Consider the following 19,454-nt stretch of genomic DNA (forward strand, 5'->3'; position numbering starts at 1 on the left):
CTTTCGGGGTGACGATTACTCAGCTTAACTATCTTTCCGTATGTGCCCCTTCCCCACAGGCTTTGGCACACACCCTTGATGAGAAGTGTGCAGAGCCAGAGCAAGATCTGAAACCAAGTCCAACATTTATTTCTCTTTCCTTGAGTCAGGCCGGATTCTGGCACATTCCAGAAACAGAGAAGAAATTTACCCAGTTACCAAGACATCAGACTGGGAGGGTTCCTTCAAGGGCACACAATTCACAAAACAAAACTGTACTAGGTGTGACCTTCCCTCGTATTATTCTCCCCTTCTCCCAATTGGCACAAGGCCTTAGCATACAACTGGTGTTTAATGAATGCCCCCTCGGAAAGCTGACAAGTTCTCAGAGTTCACCTAGATACGGCTCTTCCATCTGGAAGGGCTGGAAGGGCCAATCCAGACCATCTAATGTAATCCCGCAGCCCTGTCAGGGATAGGAGTAAGGTGGTGCAGAGCTTTTGCTAAGGACCCTGGCTAGTGGGCAAAGCCAGCAACAGGACTCTCATCTCAGTTCATTTTCATCCATCCCATGCTGGATATCGGAAGCACTGATTGCACTTCCTTAAGACCTGAACGCATTAGGACAGGTTGACTGCTCTTCCCTTAAAGCCGCTCGCAGGGGCTTTGCAGCTCTCCCAATTGCTATCTCTTGCCCTTCTCACAGGCTACACTCTCCTGGGTGTGGCTGAGCTCAGTTCCACAAGGAGACTGGTGCCCAGACGCAGATGTTGCCCAACAGGAAGCGAAAAAGTGGGTAGAGCTGGTGTTACACCAGGGAAAGAAAAATATCCTCCTGAAGGAAAGTGGTCTCTATGGAGTGGATCTCTGGAGCATGGCCAAATTCATTGAACTATTCATTCACCTGAGCTATGCAGTTCACCAAGCAGATTGCTGCTAGCCCACGATCTCCCTTGGTCTTGTCTCCTCCCCTCTGCCCACCAGCACATGGCTGCACAGCTCAGCCAAATCTAGCCACCATGAGATGTTGGGTGAGGCCAATGACCAGGGCCAGAGCTAGAGATGTGACATGGTGCCTGGCTCACGCCACAAGGGCCCTGAGGTGTGAGCCCCAGACTGCACACCCAGCAACTGGGATCACAAGCCTGCCTCTGATTAGGGCTCCCGGCCTCAGAGTGAGGACCCAATGGCAAGGCTCTACCAGAGACAGAGACTAGCCCTGGCCCTGCCCTCCCCAAGGCTGGTATAAGAGCCCAGGATGGAAAGGATTGCCTCTACAACCTTGGCCCTGCCCCAGGGAGTCTATAAAGTCACACTTGGCATTATAAAGGGGAAGGTTCTGACATGCCGCCTGAAAGACATTACATAAGAGTTGCCGCTGGTTTCCACAGTGGACTGGAAAGCTGCGTGGAGATGTTTACTTAGCTGCTAGGGGCAGCTGCTTTGGGGCACTGTCCCTGCCCTGTTACTGTCCTGGTAAAAGCCAACACATCCAGGGAAGGAGCTGTCCCAATGACAGAGGTCGACTTTCTCCAAGTCTCATTAAATAGTGATTCCACTTGGGTTCCGTGTGGCTAAATATGTCAAAGAGTGGCCTAAAACAACTTCTGCGATGAAGTATTTCCATTTTGAACACACAAAACTCTCCCCTGCATAAGCAGTAATAAAAAAGCCATGAGTCACAAATCTGAAACAATGCTGTCTGGGTGCGTTAACTTCTTCTCAATTTTAAAATGGAGAAATTTGAAAAAACAAAATAAATTTTAAAACACATAAAAATAAAAGAGAGAAATTTGGGTTCATTTCCTTTTAGAAAACCTTTAGAGTAGGTTTACACTTAAATAATTCTTCTTGTTGGAGCTCATGTCTTCCCCCCAAGTGGTCCTAGATGGATATCACCTTCCCTAGGCTTCTATGTTCTTTCCTGTTACATTCTAAAGCTTCTAAATGTTCCACAGTTTTGTCCTTACGATAAACATGATTTATCTGGGTGTTCAGATCGACTTCACCAAGCCCTTTCAAAGCATAGTTTCTCATTTAATTCCCCCCAGAGGCCTATGTGGGAAGCGGCATTTTCACAAACAAGGACACTGAGGCCGAGAAAGTTGGAAGTTGTCTGACAGAAACCAGTTCCTGACACACAGGTCCATGGTCAAGTGAGGAAAACAAGCGCCTATACAGTGCATCTTTCACACAGCGTTCATGTTAAACGCCAGAATTTTATTTCAAGATTATACCTACATTTAAATTTTACGAAATTGGTTTTAACATTCCCACTTGGCCAGAAAACAAAATAACACCACACTGAACAGCATGTGACTGACGGTGACGTTACCGGGGCTTAAGCTCCACGGGCCCTCACCTACACAGACCCCTTCCCAGAGGCCCAAGGAATGTGCTGGCATGGACTTCTATTTTTATCAAATTTTGCAAAAATGAGATACTTTTATATTCTTCGTCTTAAAGAGGCTGCCAAAACAGTTTACGTTTCAGGCTCTCCACGCTTGGACCTGAACCAAGTTGGTCCCCCAGGGTTCTGTTTTCTGTTTCCAACTTTGTTTTTATGTTGCTGACCTATGAACTCCCGGGGACCCACTGTACCAGATGTCTGACACCACAAGGACTCCTCCGACCCAGAGACCCTGTCATTGTCTTGGCATCGTTCATACTGAGGATGGCCCAGCCAAGACTGGCTCTCAGAACATCTCTTTCTCCCAGCTCACAGTGCCCCATCACAAAAGAGGAATCTTCAGGAAATTCTGACCTACTCCAAAAGCACAGAGAACAGGTTGTTTTCTGGAAATTTCTTAGAAAAAAAACGAGAAAGAAACATGCTGCTTTAAAACCAAGTTAGCTTTGCTAACTTTGAGCATTACGCCACTCACACACATAAAACCAGAGAGCTGTGGAATTTCCATGGGTGGACCAGCCCCAACTCAGGACGAGCACACCCTGAGCTAAAATTAGATGTGTCCCTGAGCCAGTTCAGCTGCTTCCCTGTGCCTCTTCTGGCAGCCATTTTCACTTGAAATGGGGTGTGAGGGTCCCTGGGTACCAACCAGAGTGTGGGTCCCCTCCCTCCCCACCTGCCGGAGTTACAGCCTCTGCCTCTAATGAAGAGTTCCCAGCTATTGAGCACGGGTGGTTCTGTGCAGGAAGCCCAGCAGATGAGGGTATTCAGTGGGGAGCTGGGACACTGCCCAAAGGTAGGGAATCCACGCTGCAACTTGACGAGCGAGCACTAAAGCTGAGGAGCCCAGAGAACACCTCACACAGAAGTCAGGAAACGGGGACTTAGAATTTTAGCACAGGACAAGTATTCCTTCCCAATTCCTTAAGAGGTAACACATTAGTGTGAGTCTGTAAAAGGGGGGGAGAAATGCAAGGAGCATAGTCTTTTCTACTTAACAGAGAAACTTCGCTGAAGCAGAATGAAGCCCTTTGGCAAGGCTCTGGCTTCCCTGGTTTCTAAGGATCTGAATCCAAATAACACAAGAATGAGACTGAAGGCACACGCCCTCCAAAACCACACCTAGACTCCTTGCTTCTCCAGGCTGCACCCTTCTGCCACCCATCACCTGTCCCCAGGGGGCAAACGTGAGGGGCCAGAGATGGCAGCCCCTTCTGGACCGTGTGGGCGAGAAACGGCCCCGGCAGCGCAGCTGACAGGAAGAGCTTTTGACCAAAGGTATCTGGAGCTTTTTCCAGAACAAATATAAAAACCATGTGAAGCAGCTGGACTCACGTCAGGCAGTCTCCTGTTGGAAATGTCACGTTGAGCCTCACGATGTGGGTGTAATAAAAAGAAAAAAGAAAAAAAAAAATCGGAGGTTGCAAGAAAACATCCGGAGGGTCTGCAGAGGGAAGACCCAGGCAGCTGGTACTGCCAGCTTGTGGGTGTATGGGCTCCGGTCCTAGCAGTGTGGGTAGGGGAGGCCGGAGCTGGGGGACAGGCAGGCGTCAGCTTCGAGTGCCCACCAGGATGACACTGAAGGAAGCTGCTTTCTGTGTGTCTGGACCAGGTGTATGGACTATTGTTTCTGCAACAGCCATTGGTTCCTTGGAGACCAAAGGGCTTGAGGATGCCCACATAGGACAAAGGGGCTGTCATACCACTTGCCGGGCATGTTGGGGCATTCGCTCGGTGCTTCTTGGGCTGGCCCTGGGCTTTATATCATCACCTCGCCCAGATTCCAACCTTTAGCGGCACACCACGACCCTGTTAACACTTCTTTAGGATCTTTTCTGAGAAATAAAAGATAGATTCTATTGACTAGTCATTTTTCCTATGTGCTCCATGCGCATTTTCCCTTTTTAATTGGAAAACTATTGAACCTACAGGAAAAATGAAAGAATAATACAACGAACACCAGTATACCCTTCACTTACAGGGACAAATTATTAACATTTTACCACATTTGCTTTTCTCCCTCTCCTTTCCTCTCTCCCTCCCTCCCTCCAAACACACACAGACACACAGAAACACACACACTTCTTTTTTGTTTTTTGCTGAACCATCTAAAAGTGAGTTATAACGTCATCCCTAAATACTCCATCCAGCCTGTATCTCCTAAGAACAAGGACAGTCTCCTACAAAACGCATGTAGAGTTTATTTGCATAACACCGCTTTTTAAAGCCACGATCCTCATTTAGGCTCTCCCACATCCCGACATCTGGTAAATACACCTTTCAGAGTTATTTTCTTTAAAAAGATGGAGAGAACAATCATAATGTCTTTATTTAATGGGCCAGCTCCCCTTTTGGTTTTTATCTAAAATGGATACTTTCAACTTCTCTTTTCTTCTTTTAAAACACTCCTAGGAGTGTATCGGGTTTTAAGGATGCCTGACCGTCCACATCTAGGCTAGAAAGCGGCCTGAGATTTGTCAAGAAGCTGAGGGGGGGCCAGGGGGGGGGGTGTGGAGAGGCTCTGGGTTATAGCACCCAGATGGATTTCCTTGACTTCCGCTGGCCTTGGGTCCTAGACACTTGTCAAAATGCCCATATAAGTTCATCTGCCCTCTATAGAGTGGCTTGTGGAACATGGACGTTCAGTGCGCCATTGCTCCGTGAGGAGGGGAATATGAAATTATGAAGGTGATTGTAAGGCCTGCAAAAGAGCCTCCAGTCTCAGATGATGGCAGAGAACTTGGTCATAGTGTCCATTCAGGAAGTTTTTTGGTTGGTTAATTTTTTTTTCTCATACAAAAGAAATTTTATTTGAAGGCAGAAAAGCTGAACCAAGTCGATTATAGGAATGCCACCCTCCTCTCATGGACTTCCCATTTCTCTTTACACCTTCACAGAATCTTACGAAGCCCTGAGGCCCAGTGCAGTAGCCCTGAGATGGAAGACCACAGCCACGGGGGCCCAAGCAAGGGCAGCCAACTGTGCCAGCCTAGGGGGAACTTCTAGAAAAGAGACAGGCAGGAGCACACCTCTGTGTCAACCTCAAGAGCTTTCAAATGAGGGCCCAGCCTCACCTTGGCCTTGAGTGTGAAAGGGAGGAAATGCCTCATGGAAGGCAAATTTAATCCACACATGCTCCCTGAAGACCTACTAAGTGCCTGGCCCCAGGGGGGAGACCCGTCCTGAGGCACAGGAACCCAGGTCATGCTCCTCTTCACCGCCTTTGGCCATGGCCCACATGGCCCACACAACAGATCAAAACATTTCTCTTTGACCATCATAATCTCCCATAATCTCTAGTCTTACTTCCCACCTCTTGCTTACAAAATTTCCATTTATTCAGGAATATATCCATCCACTTAAGAAACAGTGTGTTTTGGACAACCAAAGAGTAGGAAAGATAGCCAGTATTTATTAACTATTGTGGGCCAAATATTCTACATGCATTATTTCCCTTATTCTTCATGACGATCCCGTAAAGACAGGTATAATATCCCATTTCTTAGATGAAGGAACTAAGTCACAAAGCGATAAACAAAAACATCATGCCCGAGGTCACCCTGTTAGTAAGTGGCAAATCTGTCCAATTCTGAATCCCAGGTTCTTTCAACCTCACCAGGCTGAGAGTCACTAAATCTGTTAAAGATGGAGAGCCCTGTTTCAAAGTCTCAAAACTCGATAAAACACAACGTTTTCCAAACAGCAGTCCTCAATACCTTAACAAAGCTTTGCTTCATTGGACTAAGTTTCAAATAATTCAAAAACCCTTCTGAGCAGAACTGGCTCTTTCACTGGGGCTTTCAAAGCTACTCTGAGAACTTGTAATGCCCCAGGCCCGGCATCACGACCTCAACTACCGTTGTGGAGAGTGGCAGAAAATGAATCTGGATACTGTCAGTGCAGCCCCTCCCAGACCCAACCCAAGGACACACTTCCTGCCTCTTGGGAGTCTCCGTGAATGGCTGGTTTCTCCTGTGTGGCTGGCACCCAGCCTTGGGCTTACAAACATGCTCACATCTCTCCGGTCCTGGAAAAAAAGAGCCTGTACCCTGACCCTCCCCGGTCCGGAGCTGCCATCCTGTCCCCGTGCTTCCCTTCACCTCTAAGCTTTTAAAAAGCTCCACGCTCTGTGTAGACGACCTCACCCACACCATTCCTCGATCTGCAGCAGTTGGCCTCCTGCCCCCAGTACCCTCCTGAAAGAGCTCTCTCCAACACTTCTTCTGCCAGCACACCTGGTGTGTCCTCCCCCAAGGGAGCACAGAAGCGTGGGATTAGTGATTCTGCGGACAGAAAAAGTCACCTGAAAGTAGCAGGCAGCATCTGTTCCAGGCCAGGTGCCGCAAGGCTCCCAGCCTCTCCTGAGGGTCCAAAACTGTCACCTTCCTGCTTCCTAGAGACCCTCTCTTCCCTCACCTCCGCAGTCCTCCTGCTCTGACCACTGTTTTTCCTTATCACACCAAACACATGGCTCTCCCACTCAGGATTTGGACCCAGGTGCCTTTACCACGTACCCTTGGCAGTGCCCATCGCTCCAAGGACTTCAGCTTTTGGCCCCATGCCAGTACCTCTCATGCTTCCATTAAGCGTTTCCCGGGATCTACACTTCTGCCCCACACCTGACTGTGGACATGAAGGCTCAGCTGGACATGCCCGGGATCCGACTCGCCTCCCCTTCAGGGCCCCATCTCTGCTACCTGCGCACCCAGCCTCCCGGCCCTCCTTGGCCCACAGCCACTACACCAGTGTGCCCACCTCTTTGCCCCTGCTTACACTGTCCCCTCAGCAGGGGACGCCTCTGCCTCCTAAACTGCCAGATCAACTCTCCAAGTCCTCACAAATGGCAGCTCCCCCACAGCCCTTCTTCCCAAGACAGGGGCCTATGGACAGTGGTTGAGACTGAGGCCCCAAGAGCCAGACCGTCTGCATGAACTCAGACCGGTTGGTCATTCTGTGCCGCAATTTCCCCACCTATAAAACGAAGATGATAACTCTCCCCATGTGGCTATCAGGATTAAATAAAGTAATGTATCTAAAGCTCTTGCCACAGGACTTGTCAAATGTGAGTGCTCAAGAGCTTAATTATCCCTGAAATAATCCAGACCTTAGTTCCATGGCTCTCTGCCCTTGTCCCCTGGTCACTTGCCTTTTTTTAATCCTATATGACAGTCATTTGCATGGATGTCTCAGCCTCTTTGGGACAGGAACCTATCCATCATCTCTCCTTCCAACACTAGTCGAACAAGCAAGACGTACTCCATAAATGCTTTGTTGAATTGAATAAAATTAAATAACATGTATTTAGATTGAGATCAAAAACTGTTTACTCTATTGGGGAAAGGCTACACTTCTGAGGGACCCATGGCTGCAAAAGTGGCCTCAACAGGAAATGGAAGGAATCCCATGGCTTTAGTAACTTCTTGTGGAATGAGCAGAGAAAACAAAGTAGAATTTTCTGGAATGAGGCACACACATGGAATCCAGCTATACAGGAAACTGCCCTGGCAGGGCATCTTTGCGATCTGAAGAACTCTACCCAAAATGCCCTTGACAGAACTCAGGATCAAAGCCCATCTTTCTACAGTAGAGGCACCAGCCTGAGTGAGTCACAGCAGTATTCCATCCCATGGCCGCTGTTTGGGAAAATGAGCTGGGGAGTCACAAGGGAAGGTCCGCTCCATCAGAATAGAAAGGGATGTAGCAGGGGAAAGACATCATCAGCTCTCTCTGCCCCAGTCCCCGAGGCAGTTAGCCTAACAAAGTTACACTCAGGGTGCTAACAAGAATGCCCATCTTTTCCCTAAACCAAAGCCCCTTCCCAATCTTTAGGGAAAGCTATGAGCTTAGGCTCTTTCTATATGAGCCCCCATAGATGCACATCATCCATAAATGTCTACAAATGGAGCAGAACCCAATACAGGCTCCAGAAAAAAAGGGTTCAGGAGGCTCCAGAAAAAAAAAGGTTCAGCTGAACCACCAACTGGGTGTTGGTGGTTCAGTTGGTTAAGCATCCAACTTTTGGTTTCGGCTCAGATCGTGATCTCATGGTTTGTGAGTTTGAGCCCCGCATCAGGCTCTGTGCTGGCAGCACCAGCACAAAGGCTGCTTGGGATCCTCTCTCTCCCTCTCTCTCTGCCCCTCCCCTACTCATACTCTCTCTCAAATAAATAAATAAACTCTAAGAAGGAGGGGGGTGCTGAGGAAAATTGAGAGAGTTGCTTTAGCTTTCAGGAATGAGACTCCCAGGAATACCAGCACACTTTTTCTCAAGAAATCTCAGACTGGGAGAAAAGTGGAGAACAATGAGTATGTCCAGGCACCACGGTGAGGCCCTTGGCAATTTCCCAACTTGACTATTCCAACCCTGCTCACCCTTCAAGGCCCAGCCCAGGAACACCCCCTCCTCTAAGACCCTGTGGCATCTGAATGGGCACCATCCACCTGGCCTGGGACAGATGCTGCCTGCTACTTTTAGGTGACTTTTTCTGTCCAAAAAATCATGAATCCCACTCTTCCGCGTGTTCCTTGAGTGAAGGGAAGATCTCATATTTCACTTCCCCCTCCCCAAGGCAAAGCCGATATAATCCAGTTGCATCCAATAAGTGTGGAACAGTTCTGAGCAAAGTTGAGGGAGGATGGGTCATAGACAACTCACCCCCACACTCAGGCAGCTGACAGTCCAGCAGGACGAACAAAGTAGCTTGTGAGCTCTCTTCAGTGTGACATGTGCTGTGAGAACTATGAGAAGGGGGTCATGTCCAGGTGTTGGAGCAGAAAAGAGATCAGGGAAAGCTTCCTAGAGAAGGCAACATTCAAGATGACTTAAATATAGGACATCACAGTTGTGATGGTTTGGGTTGGTGGGCTGGCGGGTTGGTTGGTTGGTTGGATGGATGGATGGTTGGTTGGTTAAATGAATGTATGAATAAAAAAATGAATGAGTGAATGAATGAATACCAAGTGACCCTGAGGATAAATCTGTGATTGTTTCAATTCTACTGAAAATTATCAGTTTAAAGTTTTATGACACTGTCCCAAGCAGATCAGCATAATTTTTGCTTCCTTTCTCCTTGCTATGTACAGTCTCTCTCTTTTGCCCAATACTTATTGCCAGGTCCAGGGATATGGCTAGAAAAAAAGGAAGGGAGGGAGGGAGGGAGGGAGGCAGGCAGGCCCACTCCAGTCCTTAAGGACTTCATGGAAGTAAAGGTGAGTTATGAAGTCACCACGCTATAGTGAGGGTTATCCATGATACCCAGGAGCAGAAGAGAAGCACACAGACTATGTCGATCAGGCCACCATTAGAGTGACATATGCAAGGCACCTAAGGTGAAAATTTTAAGGAGGCACTCACTCCCAGGTTCATGCAGATGAACCACCCTGAGAACGAGTGCTCCTTAAACCCTGCACCCTAGATGCCCCATTTGCGTCACTCTCATCCTGGTCCTGTTGCTGACCTCTAGATGGAACTCTTTGCAGTTCTGGTAGCCAGGGTCTAGTGAGCTAACTGGCAGACCAGCAAAAAAGCATCATGGAGGGAGGGGGGAAGAAAATTAAAAAGCACCCAGGAGAGAAGAATCTCCATATACTACCCCTGCTGGCAGCCATCTCCCAAAAATTATCCCTGAGCCTTAAGAGCCTCCTTCTATCCAGCAGTAGTGGCTTCCCTGCAGGGAACATCTTCCCGGCTTGCGTGCACTTGGGCCTTGGGCAAAGCCAGCAAGGCCCAGATGTGGTCAGAGGAGGATCGTGGAGCTGCCACTCTGATGTCCAGAGATGCACAAAATGACACCACTCACCTTTCCAAGGAGAGGTGTGGATGTGCTCTTGCTTCCTTAGCCGCACTTTCTGGATCTCAAAGGGAGTCTGGGTCATCAGAAGTCTCTCCGACCTAGGCGATGCCCTAGACAGAAGACCCAGGTGCCCTGGAGCTGAAGGTGGCCAGCAGCGAGAATTACCCCACAGGGTAGGGATATCTGCCCCTGTCCTACAGGACTCCAAGTGACCTGAAATGCGCACTGGGGCAGTTTCTCCTATTTAATCTCCTGCACGTGCGAGGAAACGAGAACTCGTATTCCCCCGCGGGTGGGGGGTTTGGGGGAGCACACATGTAGGGTAAATGTGGGTGAGAGGTGGGAGGGAGGCCAGCTGAGCACAGAGCAGCCGTATCCACCATAGAAGAGAGGTCCCTGGAGTCAGTTAGGAAGGTGAAGCCGGACCAGCACAGGAGCCGCAGGCCGGTACCTGTTCACACGGGACCTCTGGGACACAGGAAAGCAAATGTGTATGTGTCAAGAGTCAGCTAATTTCGAATCTTTACAGACTGACTCCAAATAATGTGCAGAGATAAATTAAACTGGAATTCCCACCCATTACTCATCCCATGCAGTGCAGATGGCGTCAGACCCGGGATGCTCGGGTATGGGGAAGAGCCCGTAAACCGCAAATACCACATCCTCAGCTAAGCCTCTGCCAAGCCCCAGATGGCATTGTCCACTCCCTCTCAGGGCGCAGCCAGGCATCTGTGTGCCTGCCGGCCTCTGCTCACGATCAGGAGCCTGGGAGGGGATGGGGATCCGGGAGGGACTGGGATTCGCTCCTAGCTCCTCAGGGTGCACTGTCCTTAAGAGGGGCCTGCTGAGGGCCTGCTGAATGAAATCGCCAGCAAGAGTCTCTGGAGTCCTGATGACTGATGACGATCTGCCGCCACCTACTGTCCATTCTACAAAACCCGAAAAATCTGCTGGGGCCCCCTAATGGCACTCACTGAACCCCTGGAATCGACTACTGGCTTCCACACAGAAGCCGGGACACTGATACTCGGGGCTAAAGTGGAGTCCAGGCTGCACAACAAGGCAGTTTAATTACATTCCTCACCCGATGTCACTGCTTCACCGTGAAGTCTTTGCATTAACCGTGGCCTCTCCAAGCCCAAGGCCCTCTTCCCTGTCCGCAGCACTCCCTAACCGCTCCAATCTTCCACTCCTCTGAGGGCCACAATCGAGCACCCAAATACGGACAGCTTCACGAAAGACCCTGGGCTTCAGAGGCAAGGAGCCATCTCACCCTTCTGTAGCCCTAGTGGTGGCCTGGGCACCAAAAGGGCTCAAGAGGCACCTCCCGTCTGATTGACACAGCAGGACATTAGCAGCCACGAAGCCAGTGACAGTTCATCTGGCATTCTTGCAGCAGGGGCTGCGGTTTCATGATGGGAGGGGCTGTCTGTGGGCCTGAATTAAGCTTCATTCCAGTGTCCCCTCTAGAGTCTGTCTCCCAGCCTATAAACGAGCCTGCCTGGCCTGCCTCACCAGGGCACCCTATGCACCAGAGGTGATGGCCATGAACAGGCTTTGCAGCTTGTCTGCCATAACCCGGGTTTGGGGCACCTGGGCGGCTCAGTCGGTTAAGCATCCGACTTCTGCTTAGGTCATGATCTCACAGTTTATGGGTTCGAGCCCCATGTCGGGCTCTGTGCTGCCAGCTCAGAGCCTGGAGCCTGCTTTGGATTCTGTGTGTCTCTCTCTGTCTCTGTCCTTCCCCTGCTTGTGCACTCTCTCTCTCTCACTCACACATATAAATAAAAACATTAAAAACAAACAAACAAACAAATAAATATTTTTTAAAATAACACCAAGTTCTGGGCGAGTGTACAAGGACCCACAAGAATGACACAGACAACACTGGTGTCCCGCCCAGGTGCCCTTGCCTCAGCGTGCCCATCCCGGCTGCTGTCCATGTTGGCTAAGAGCTCACAGCTGCGTCCTTCTCCACAGAATCACCCTTTGCCAGACTCACCCAGGAGGTGGCACACTGCCCATCGCAACCCCCCCCCCGCCCCCCCTCCCCAGGACTGGCGACCCTTAGCCAGTGACTGACTTGGGAAAAAAGCCCTCTCCTAGCTTAAAGGTGGGGCCAGCTCTGGGTCAATTCACACTCTCATCTCCCTGGGAGATCAGATTAAGGCCCCACATCCTGGCTGAGACCTTCCCCCACCCTGTCCGCCCCCCCACCCACTGACTTTCTCCTGAGAGCACCCCAGTAATTACATGCAGTCACCCCTCCATCTCAGGCTTCTAGGGCACTGGTTCTTCAGCTTCACCTGAAGCACATCACCTGGAGGGCTTGTTAAAACACACTGCTGGGGGGCGCCTGGGTGGCTCAGTCAGTCAAGCGTCCAACTTCGGCTCAGGTCATGATCTTGCAGTGGTTTGTGAGTTCAAGCCCCACGTGGGGCTCTGTGCTGACAGCTCAGAGCCTGGAGACTGCTTGGGATTCTGTGTCTCCCTCTCTCTGCCCCTTCCATGCTCATGCTCTGCCTCTGTCTCTCGATAATAAATAAATGTTAAAAAAAATTTTTTAACAATAATACAAAAAAAAAACCACACTGCTGGGCTTCACCCCCAAAGTTCCAGGGCCCCATTGCTCAAACTGCATGAGGGGACACACATTTGCTCAGGGGCTCTGGTGCCTAAAGACTGCTGGTGTGGCCCCTGCCATGGGTTGAACTCCCAAGGGAGGCCAACAACTTTCAATTTCATGCCCATGTCTACATACCGTGTTTCCAAAGGAGATTGGGCAAACAGTGAGTGGCTGGAGCTTGTGTGGCCCATGCACACCCGGAAAATAAAAGCTGAAGCCAGTTCCTATTGCCAGATGCCCAGAGTGACAGGTTTTGAGCAGATGTGCAGAAAAACAACCACAGCACAGTCCATGTGGCCATCAGAAGACCCAGAAATTCACTCTGAGGGATTCTTACACAAATGACAGGCCAGCACGTCCTCAGAGAGGTCTGTAAGCACTGCAAGGGCTGGTCACCCTCAACCAGACCATCAACTTTCACAAAGTGCCACTTGGGGAGCCACCAGGCTTAGAACACCCAGCTCTGGGGACTTCTAAATAACGAATTCCTCTCCTGTGCTCTTGGTCCTTCACCTAAGGTTTCCTGAGGACCTACTTTGGCCAAGGCATGTGGGTGATAGCAACATATGTAAAGGTACAGAGGAATGTCCTGCCCGCCACATAGTGCAATGGCGGGAAGCAGAATGAGGCAAGGGTTACAGGACTACCCAGGTCGCGGCCAGAGTCCCAGCAGATCCAACTGATGAGCACAGAAACCTAACAAGGGCAGCCCTGACAAACCAGTGACAAATGACAGATTGTCTCAACCACAACCCCCACAGTGGGAGCCCAGAAGACATATTTTCTGAGTATCTTCTTAGATCGAAGGACACAGGAAAGGAACAAAAATCAAAGCAGAAAGTGGTCCCTTCAGCCACTGAGTTAGATCCAAGGGGTTAGAAGGGCCTGATTGCATAGATATTCATGTCCCCTAACATCTCAGCAGGTCATATCATCCGCCACCCCCCCCCCACACACTCTCTCCCAGGACACATGCTCCCTGCTCCTGCCCCTGCCTCTGCCCCTAGGTGTGACTTCCATGGCCATCCCTGGGCCCGACGTTGCAAGGCCCACAGAAGGCTCCAAGTAGCCACCTTTCCTCAGCTTCATTAGGGCAGGGTGATGGGGCAGCGCTGCACACACAAGCCGGCCCTGCTGTCATCTCACTGTCTTTGCCATGCTTTAAAATAACTGCATACGCAGGGTGCCCGGGTGGCTCAGTCGGTTAAGTGTCCAACTCTTGATTTCAGCTCAGGTCATGATCTCACAGTTCGTGGGATGGAGCCCCGTGTTGAGCAGTGTGGAACCTGCTTGGGATTCTCTCTTTCCCCTCTCTCTCTGCCCCTCCCCAGCTCATGCACTCTCTCTATCAAAATAAATAAACCTTAAAAAAAATAAAATGAAATAATTACATACCCACACATCTCTCTCATCTTGAAGAGCTCACAGGTCTGATACACACTATGACTCCGATCCACATTTACTGAATCGAATGAAATGAATGGGGAAGGGGGTATAGGTGGGCAGGACTGATAGAGGGGGGTTGGGAAGGACAGGGAGCTTACTATGGCTTTTAAGTCAAAGGTGCTGCATACGGTTATGTAGTATGTGCACTGTACAAACATGCCTAGCTGAGGGGACAAGAGGCAGCTGAAATCCAACCCATATTCCATCCACCAAACTGAGCCCTGGGACCTGCTTCCACCCAGAACCTTGAGAGGTTCCTTAAATTCTCTGGCCTCCGTTTCCTCATCTGTAACATAGGGATAATAACTGCTGGGTGGGAGGATGCCCACTCTGAACCTGCAGTGTCTTCTGGGAGTTTGCAGGGAGCTCTACTAGTCTACCCTCCTGCAGACCTTTACTCTCCTCCCTCTATGCACTCCAGCCTAAGGAAGGAAGTGTGACATAGCTGACCAGTTAATTTGGGAAAGAAAGAAAAGGGGGACATTAAGCTCAGCTGTAGCCTTTCTCCTCTTGAGAGTGAGTTGCTCTCCCGGGGGCAGCCGCTCCCACCACGTGGCCACAAGAGCTGACCTGCCCATGGCCTGAGATGAGGTGGGGAAGTCCATCTAGCTCTGGGCCCACGAGGCCTCGGGGTCTGTTGTGTCTTCTATCTTCCCCTTATCAATCACAGAAATGATATGTATGTTACTCCAATCTAACTGATACCCTTTGTTTTGTTTGTCAATTTGTTCAGAGCTCAGGAGAAGAATACTATTTAATAAGCACACAAAAGAAAAAAACCAACAATAAATAATATTCACCTCAACCGATTAGTATAAAGAGCAAATGGGATAATACATATAAGCACTTAGCACAGTGTCCAACAAATAGAGAGTAAGTGGTAGGTAAAAAACAAAGCCCCCCAAAATGTTTGTTGATTGATCAATATAAGGGTCAACACTATTAAACATGTGTGAAACACCCCTGATTATACTTCTGGTATTGGGGATGGGGGATGTGAATGCACTTTTACCTGCTTACTGTAAGACAAAGTTCACAGCATCTTTCAAGGGTTTACTAACTGGGGTAAGGCCACAGTGGTTATAAGGGGCAGAACTGCCAGTCCATGGAATCTGAGTCCAGCCCATTGGATTCCAGAGCCCATGTGCCATACCTCCTAAGAGTACTGTAAACAGTAGGTGTTCAATAAAAACCTGATGACTGAAGCAGAGGGCCCAGAATAACTCTGAAAGTAAGAGCCACAGGCCAGCAAAATGCATAGGCTGAAAAGAAACCTGGACCTCATCTACCCAGTGGCCACATTTTACTGTCAGAGACAGTTAAGTCCAGAAACAAATGACTGGCGCAGGTCAGCCAGGGCAGAGCGAGGACTAGAACCCAGGCCACCTGCTATCCAGCCACTCCTCTTTCCCCTCAACCCACCATCTCCCCCCACCGATCACCGCAGCCTGAGAATGCTCCCATCCATTAGGTTGGAGGCGCTGTTCCCTTTCAGGTGCACTCAGGTTGTGGCATGGGAGGGCAAAACAAGGCCCGCTGAGTCAAACCACAGCAAGCAGATTTTAACTCAGTGTGAAGAAGAATTGTCTCGCAGTCAGAATCACGCAAAAGTGCTGTGGGAACTGGGGAGCTCCCCATGGCAGGAGGGGTTCAAGTGGAAGCCAGTAACCACCCTAAAGGCTGTGGAAAGGATTTCTCTTCAGGGAGAGAGGTGACGCCATTTGTTCACGTATTCCCCAGACTCTGGAGCTCGCCGCCCGGGTTCTAACCCGTTCTGCCTCTTACCAGGTGTATAAGCATGCACAGTACAGCCACTTCTCTGGGTGAGCTTCCTCGCCTGTAAAATGGGCATTATAATAGTATATCCCTCCTAGAACCGTATGAGAATTAAAAGAGTGAATTTACTCAAAACACTTAGAACAGTGTCTTACACAAAACAGGTCAATATCAAAAGTTGATTGATCTTGTTACTGCTGCTGGTGGTGGTAGAAATAGTATTAAGCAAATGCTCATCAAATGCCCTCTGTGTACCAAGCACTATTCTAGGAGCAGGGAATATAAAGTCTCTGTTCTCATGAAATTTATTTTCTATTGTGAGGGAGACACATAATGGGGAAGTAAATAAAATAACTTCAGGTAATGATAGGTGCTGAGAGGCCAAAAAAACGGCTGGAAATGCGGGGGTAGAGGTGCAGTTGGTCAGAGAAAACCAGTCTGAGTCCAGAACATCTGACTGACAAGAAAGAGCCAGTCACGAAATGATTCGGAAGTCGGGCCTTTATAGCAAGAGGACAAGTCAGTTCTACCCATGTTGGGTAACGGGAAAAAGACCTGTAGAAAGAATAAAGATCTAGAAGTAGCTACAAGAGGGCGCCTGGGTGGCTCGGTGGATTGGGTGGCCACTCTGGATTTCAGCTCAGGTCATGGTCTCAGGGTTTGTGGGTCTGAGCCCCACGTCAGGCTCTGCAGTGTGTCAGCACAGAGCCTGCTTGGAGTCCTCTCTCTCTCTCTCTCTCTCTCTCTCTCTCTCTCTCTCTCTGCCCCTACCCCACTTGTGCTCTCTCCCTCTCTCTCTGTTTCTCAAAATAAATAAATAAACCTTTAAAAAAACTTTCAAGTAAAAAAATAGAAGTAGCTACATCAATGCTGAAACAAAGGAAGAGAAGGGGGGACTGGCCCCACCAAGATACTAAGCTATAACTACGAAGTCATAGTAATAAAAGCTGTGGTCATGTGGTTTTAGATTTTTAAAAAAGGACGGAAGACCAATAACCCCAATAGAGAGCTCAAAGACAGACCCACATCGAAATGGGAACTTTGTAAAGAATAAAGGTGGCTTCATGAATCAGTGGGGTGAGGAACAGATTGTAGATGGTGCTGGAAAACTGTCTTACTCTGTGGAGAAAAATAGAAGCGGATCTTTTCATCCTACCAAATGCAACAGGCAAATGTAAATGCAACAATTATCCCAACTAAAATAAAAATTATCTGAGAGGATTAAAAATTCCCAATATTCACTGCTGAGAAGAGATAAGCTTTAAATCTATACCGGGCCATAAAGAAATCCCAACAAATATCAAAAGACTGAACTCATACAGAGTGTATGTGACTGAAGTGAAAACAAGCCAGAAATCAAAAACAGAAACCAGAAAAATACCCCAGATGTTTGCTTCGGTCAATATGTGTCTAAATAACCTATGGGTCAAAAGAAGAAATCACAACGGGAATTAGAAAATATTTAAACTAAGTCATATGAATAGACAACATATGAACTCACGGAATACAACAAAGCATTGCTTAGAGGGAAATCTGTCGCCGTAAAAGGTATCACAAAAGAAGGCTGAGGGGAGCAGAGGGTGGAGGAATGGGTGAACTGGGTTTGTGTGTGTGTGTGTGTGTGTGTGTGTGTGTTTTTTTAGCTTAAATAAATTATAATCTTTTAAAAAAGAGGGAAGGATCCCGGCAAACCCCATAGGGTTTTGGTCGGAACCCTTAAGTAAAAGGCTATAGAATGGATGAAAGGAAAAAGATAGAAAAAGATATTCTATCGCTATACTATAATCAAAGGAAGGCTGCGGTAGCTCTCCCAAAATAGACATTAAGGCAATAAGCATTACCAGAGATAGAGATTTCATAATGATAGAAAAGTCTATCCGACAGGAAGATACAAAACTTCTACATGTACACGCATCGAATAACATAGCCACAAAATGTGTTAAGCAGAGTAGGCCCAGCTTACTAGGGTCATAAAGGGAGTTTATGGACTATAATCTATTTATTTTGCCTGTTCCACCAGCACCCAAGTGCCTAACTCTTCAAGAGAACAGAAAAAAGGGGCACCCCTTCAAGCATATCCTAGATAATGGAATCTCATGGTGTTGTTGCAAGGAAGGAAATTTGCTAGCCAATCTCCTTCACGAATTTATACATAAAACCCTACATACAAATATTAATAAATTTAATCAAATAATATATAAAAAGATAATACATCCAAGCAAGATTTATTCCAGGAATGTAAGGTTGGTTGACATTCAAAGATGAATCAATATAGGAATCATCAAGGTCTATTGTGAAAGAATAAAAGAAGAGTAATACAAAAAAAAAAAGTTTGCCCCCAAGAGCCTTGTGGGAGCCGATACATCACCATGTCTGGGCCTCCCACCAGAAACATCTCTTACGCCACATCAACCTGGCCATGTTGCTGCAGGTAAGTCTGGGAATCACGTGCCAAAGTCCCGAGACTGTGAGAAGAAAAAAGGACCAAGGAACCCTCCCTCCTCTGAAGCTTCCCGTATGTACGCACTCTGGGCTGTTCTCTCCCTCGTGGGGGGACCATACCCACTTTGTGGACTTCACAGGCTTGCTCTGAGAGCCCAAAGAGCCACGGGGGACTGGGCAGATCTCTGGGAAAGCTATCACCTCAGCACAGCCCGCTCACCTGAGGGGCAGGGGCTGGGTCCCCTGCCGTGTGAATGCTCTCTCCAGCCTCTCCTGGGTCGTCCTGGCACTCCCACCTGGCAAGGAGAACTTCGAGGGCATCCTGTTGCCCTCCGGGCCACTGTCCACAGCTGGGCTGTCCTCTGCAAGATCTCGCCACCTGCCGCTCCCCCTCTGCAGCAGCCCTTTGCTGGGCAAGTGAGGGGGGCTGCTGGGTGTGGTTTTCTGTTTTTCTGAGGTCAGCTCACTGAGTGGGCCCAGGGGACTTCTGCAAGTGGAGCCAGTGCTGGACGCCAGGCCCTCCTGGGCCGCAGGGTGGGCCGGGGTACCGGCGGAGAGCTCAGGCACTTTCTGGCCCTCTTCCTCGGAGGCCTGGGGGGCGCCGCTGCTCAAGGACAGGGACCGCCTCAGGGAGCGCTTGCGAAGGGAATCCTGAAAGGGGCAAGGACAAGGGCAGTGAGGATCCCATCCCCTTCAAGGGAGGTGGGAAAACACTCCATCCCACACGACAAGCATTTGCCCATGGCGTTTCCTCCCCCTGGAACATCTTTCCCCATTCCCAACTCCTCTTAAAATCCCACCTATCCTTTGAGGAGGTACTCACAGGCTGCCACATCTGTAATGCTGTCACCGTGCTCCACGTGCATAAGCCCCAAGAGCATGCCTCGGCCCTTCTCCCACAGTCTTACAGAGAACAGCGTCCAGGAGCAGGTGCAGCTGTAGCTCCAGGGTCGGATCTGTTTCCCAATTCCTGCATCACCAC

General features: G+C 49.1%; 1 protein-coding gene across 3 annotated transcripts in view; it reads right to left on the bottom strand.

Annotated features, from left to right (window-relative positions):
* The window catches only part of MINDY4 (MINDY lysine 48 deubiquitinase 4), a 109,217-nt gene that overhangs the window by 69,360 nt on the left and 20,403 nt on the right, over positions 1-19,454 (bottom strand). For all 3 annotated transcript variants that reach the window (XM_053218261.1, XM_027075208.2, XM_027075210.2), the window contains exon 5: positions 18,693-19,123. In XM_053218261.1, the coding sequence (XP_053074236.1) occupies positions 18,693-19,123 (431 nt within the window). The remainder of the gene's footprint in view (positions 1-18,692; positions 19,124-19,454) is intronic.

The sequence above is a fragment of the Acinonyx jubatus genome, chromosome A2 (assembly GCF_027475565.1).
Source record: "Acinonyx jubatus isolate Ajub_Pintada_27869175 chromosome A2, VMU_Ajub_asm_v1.0, whole genome shotgun sequence".
Taxonomy (NCBI): domain Eukaryota; kingdom Metazoa; phylum Chordata; class Mammalia; order Carnivora; family Felidae; genus Acinonyx; species Acinonyx jubatus.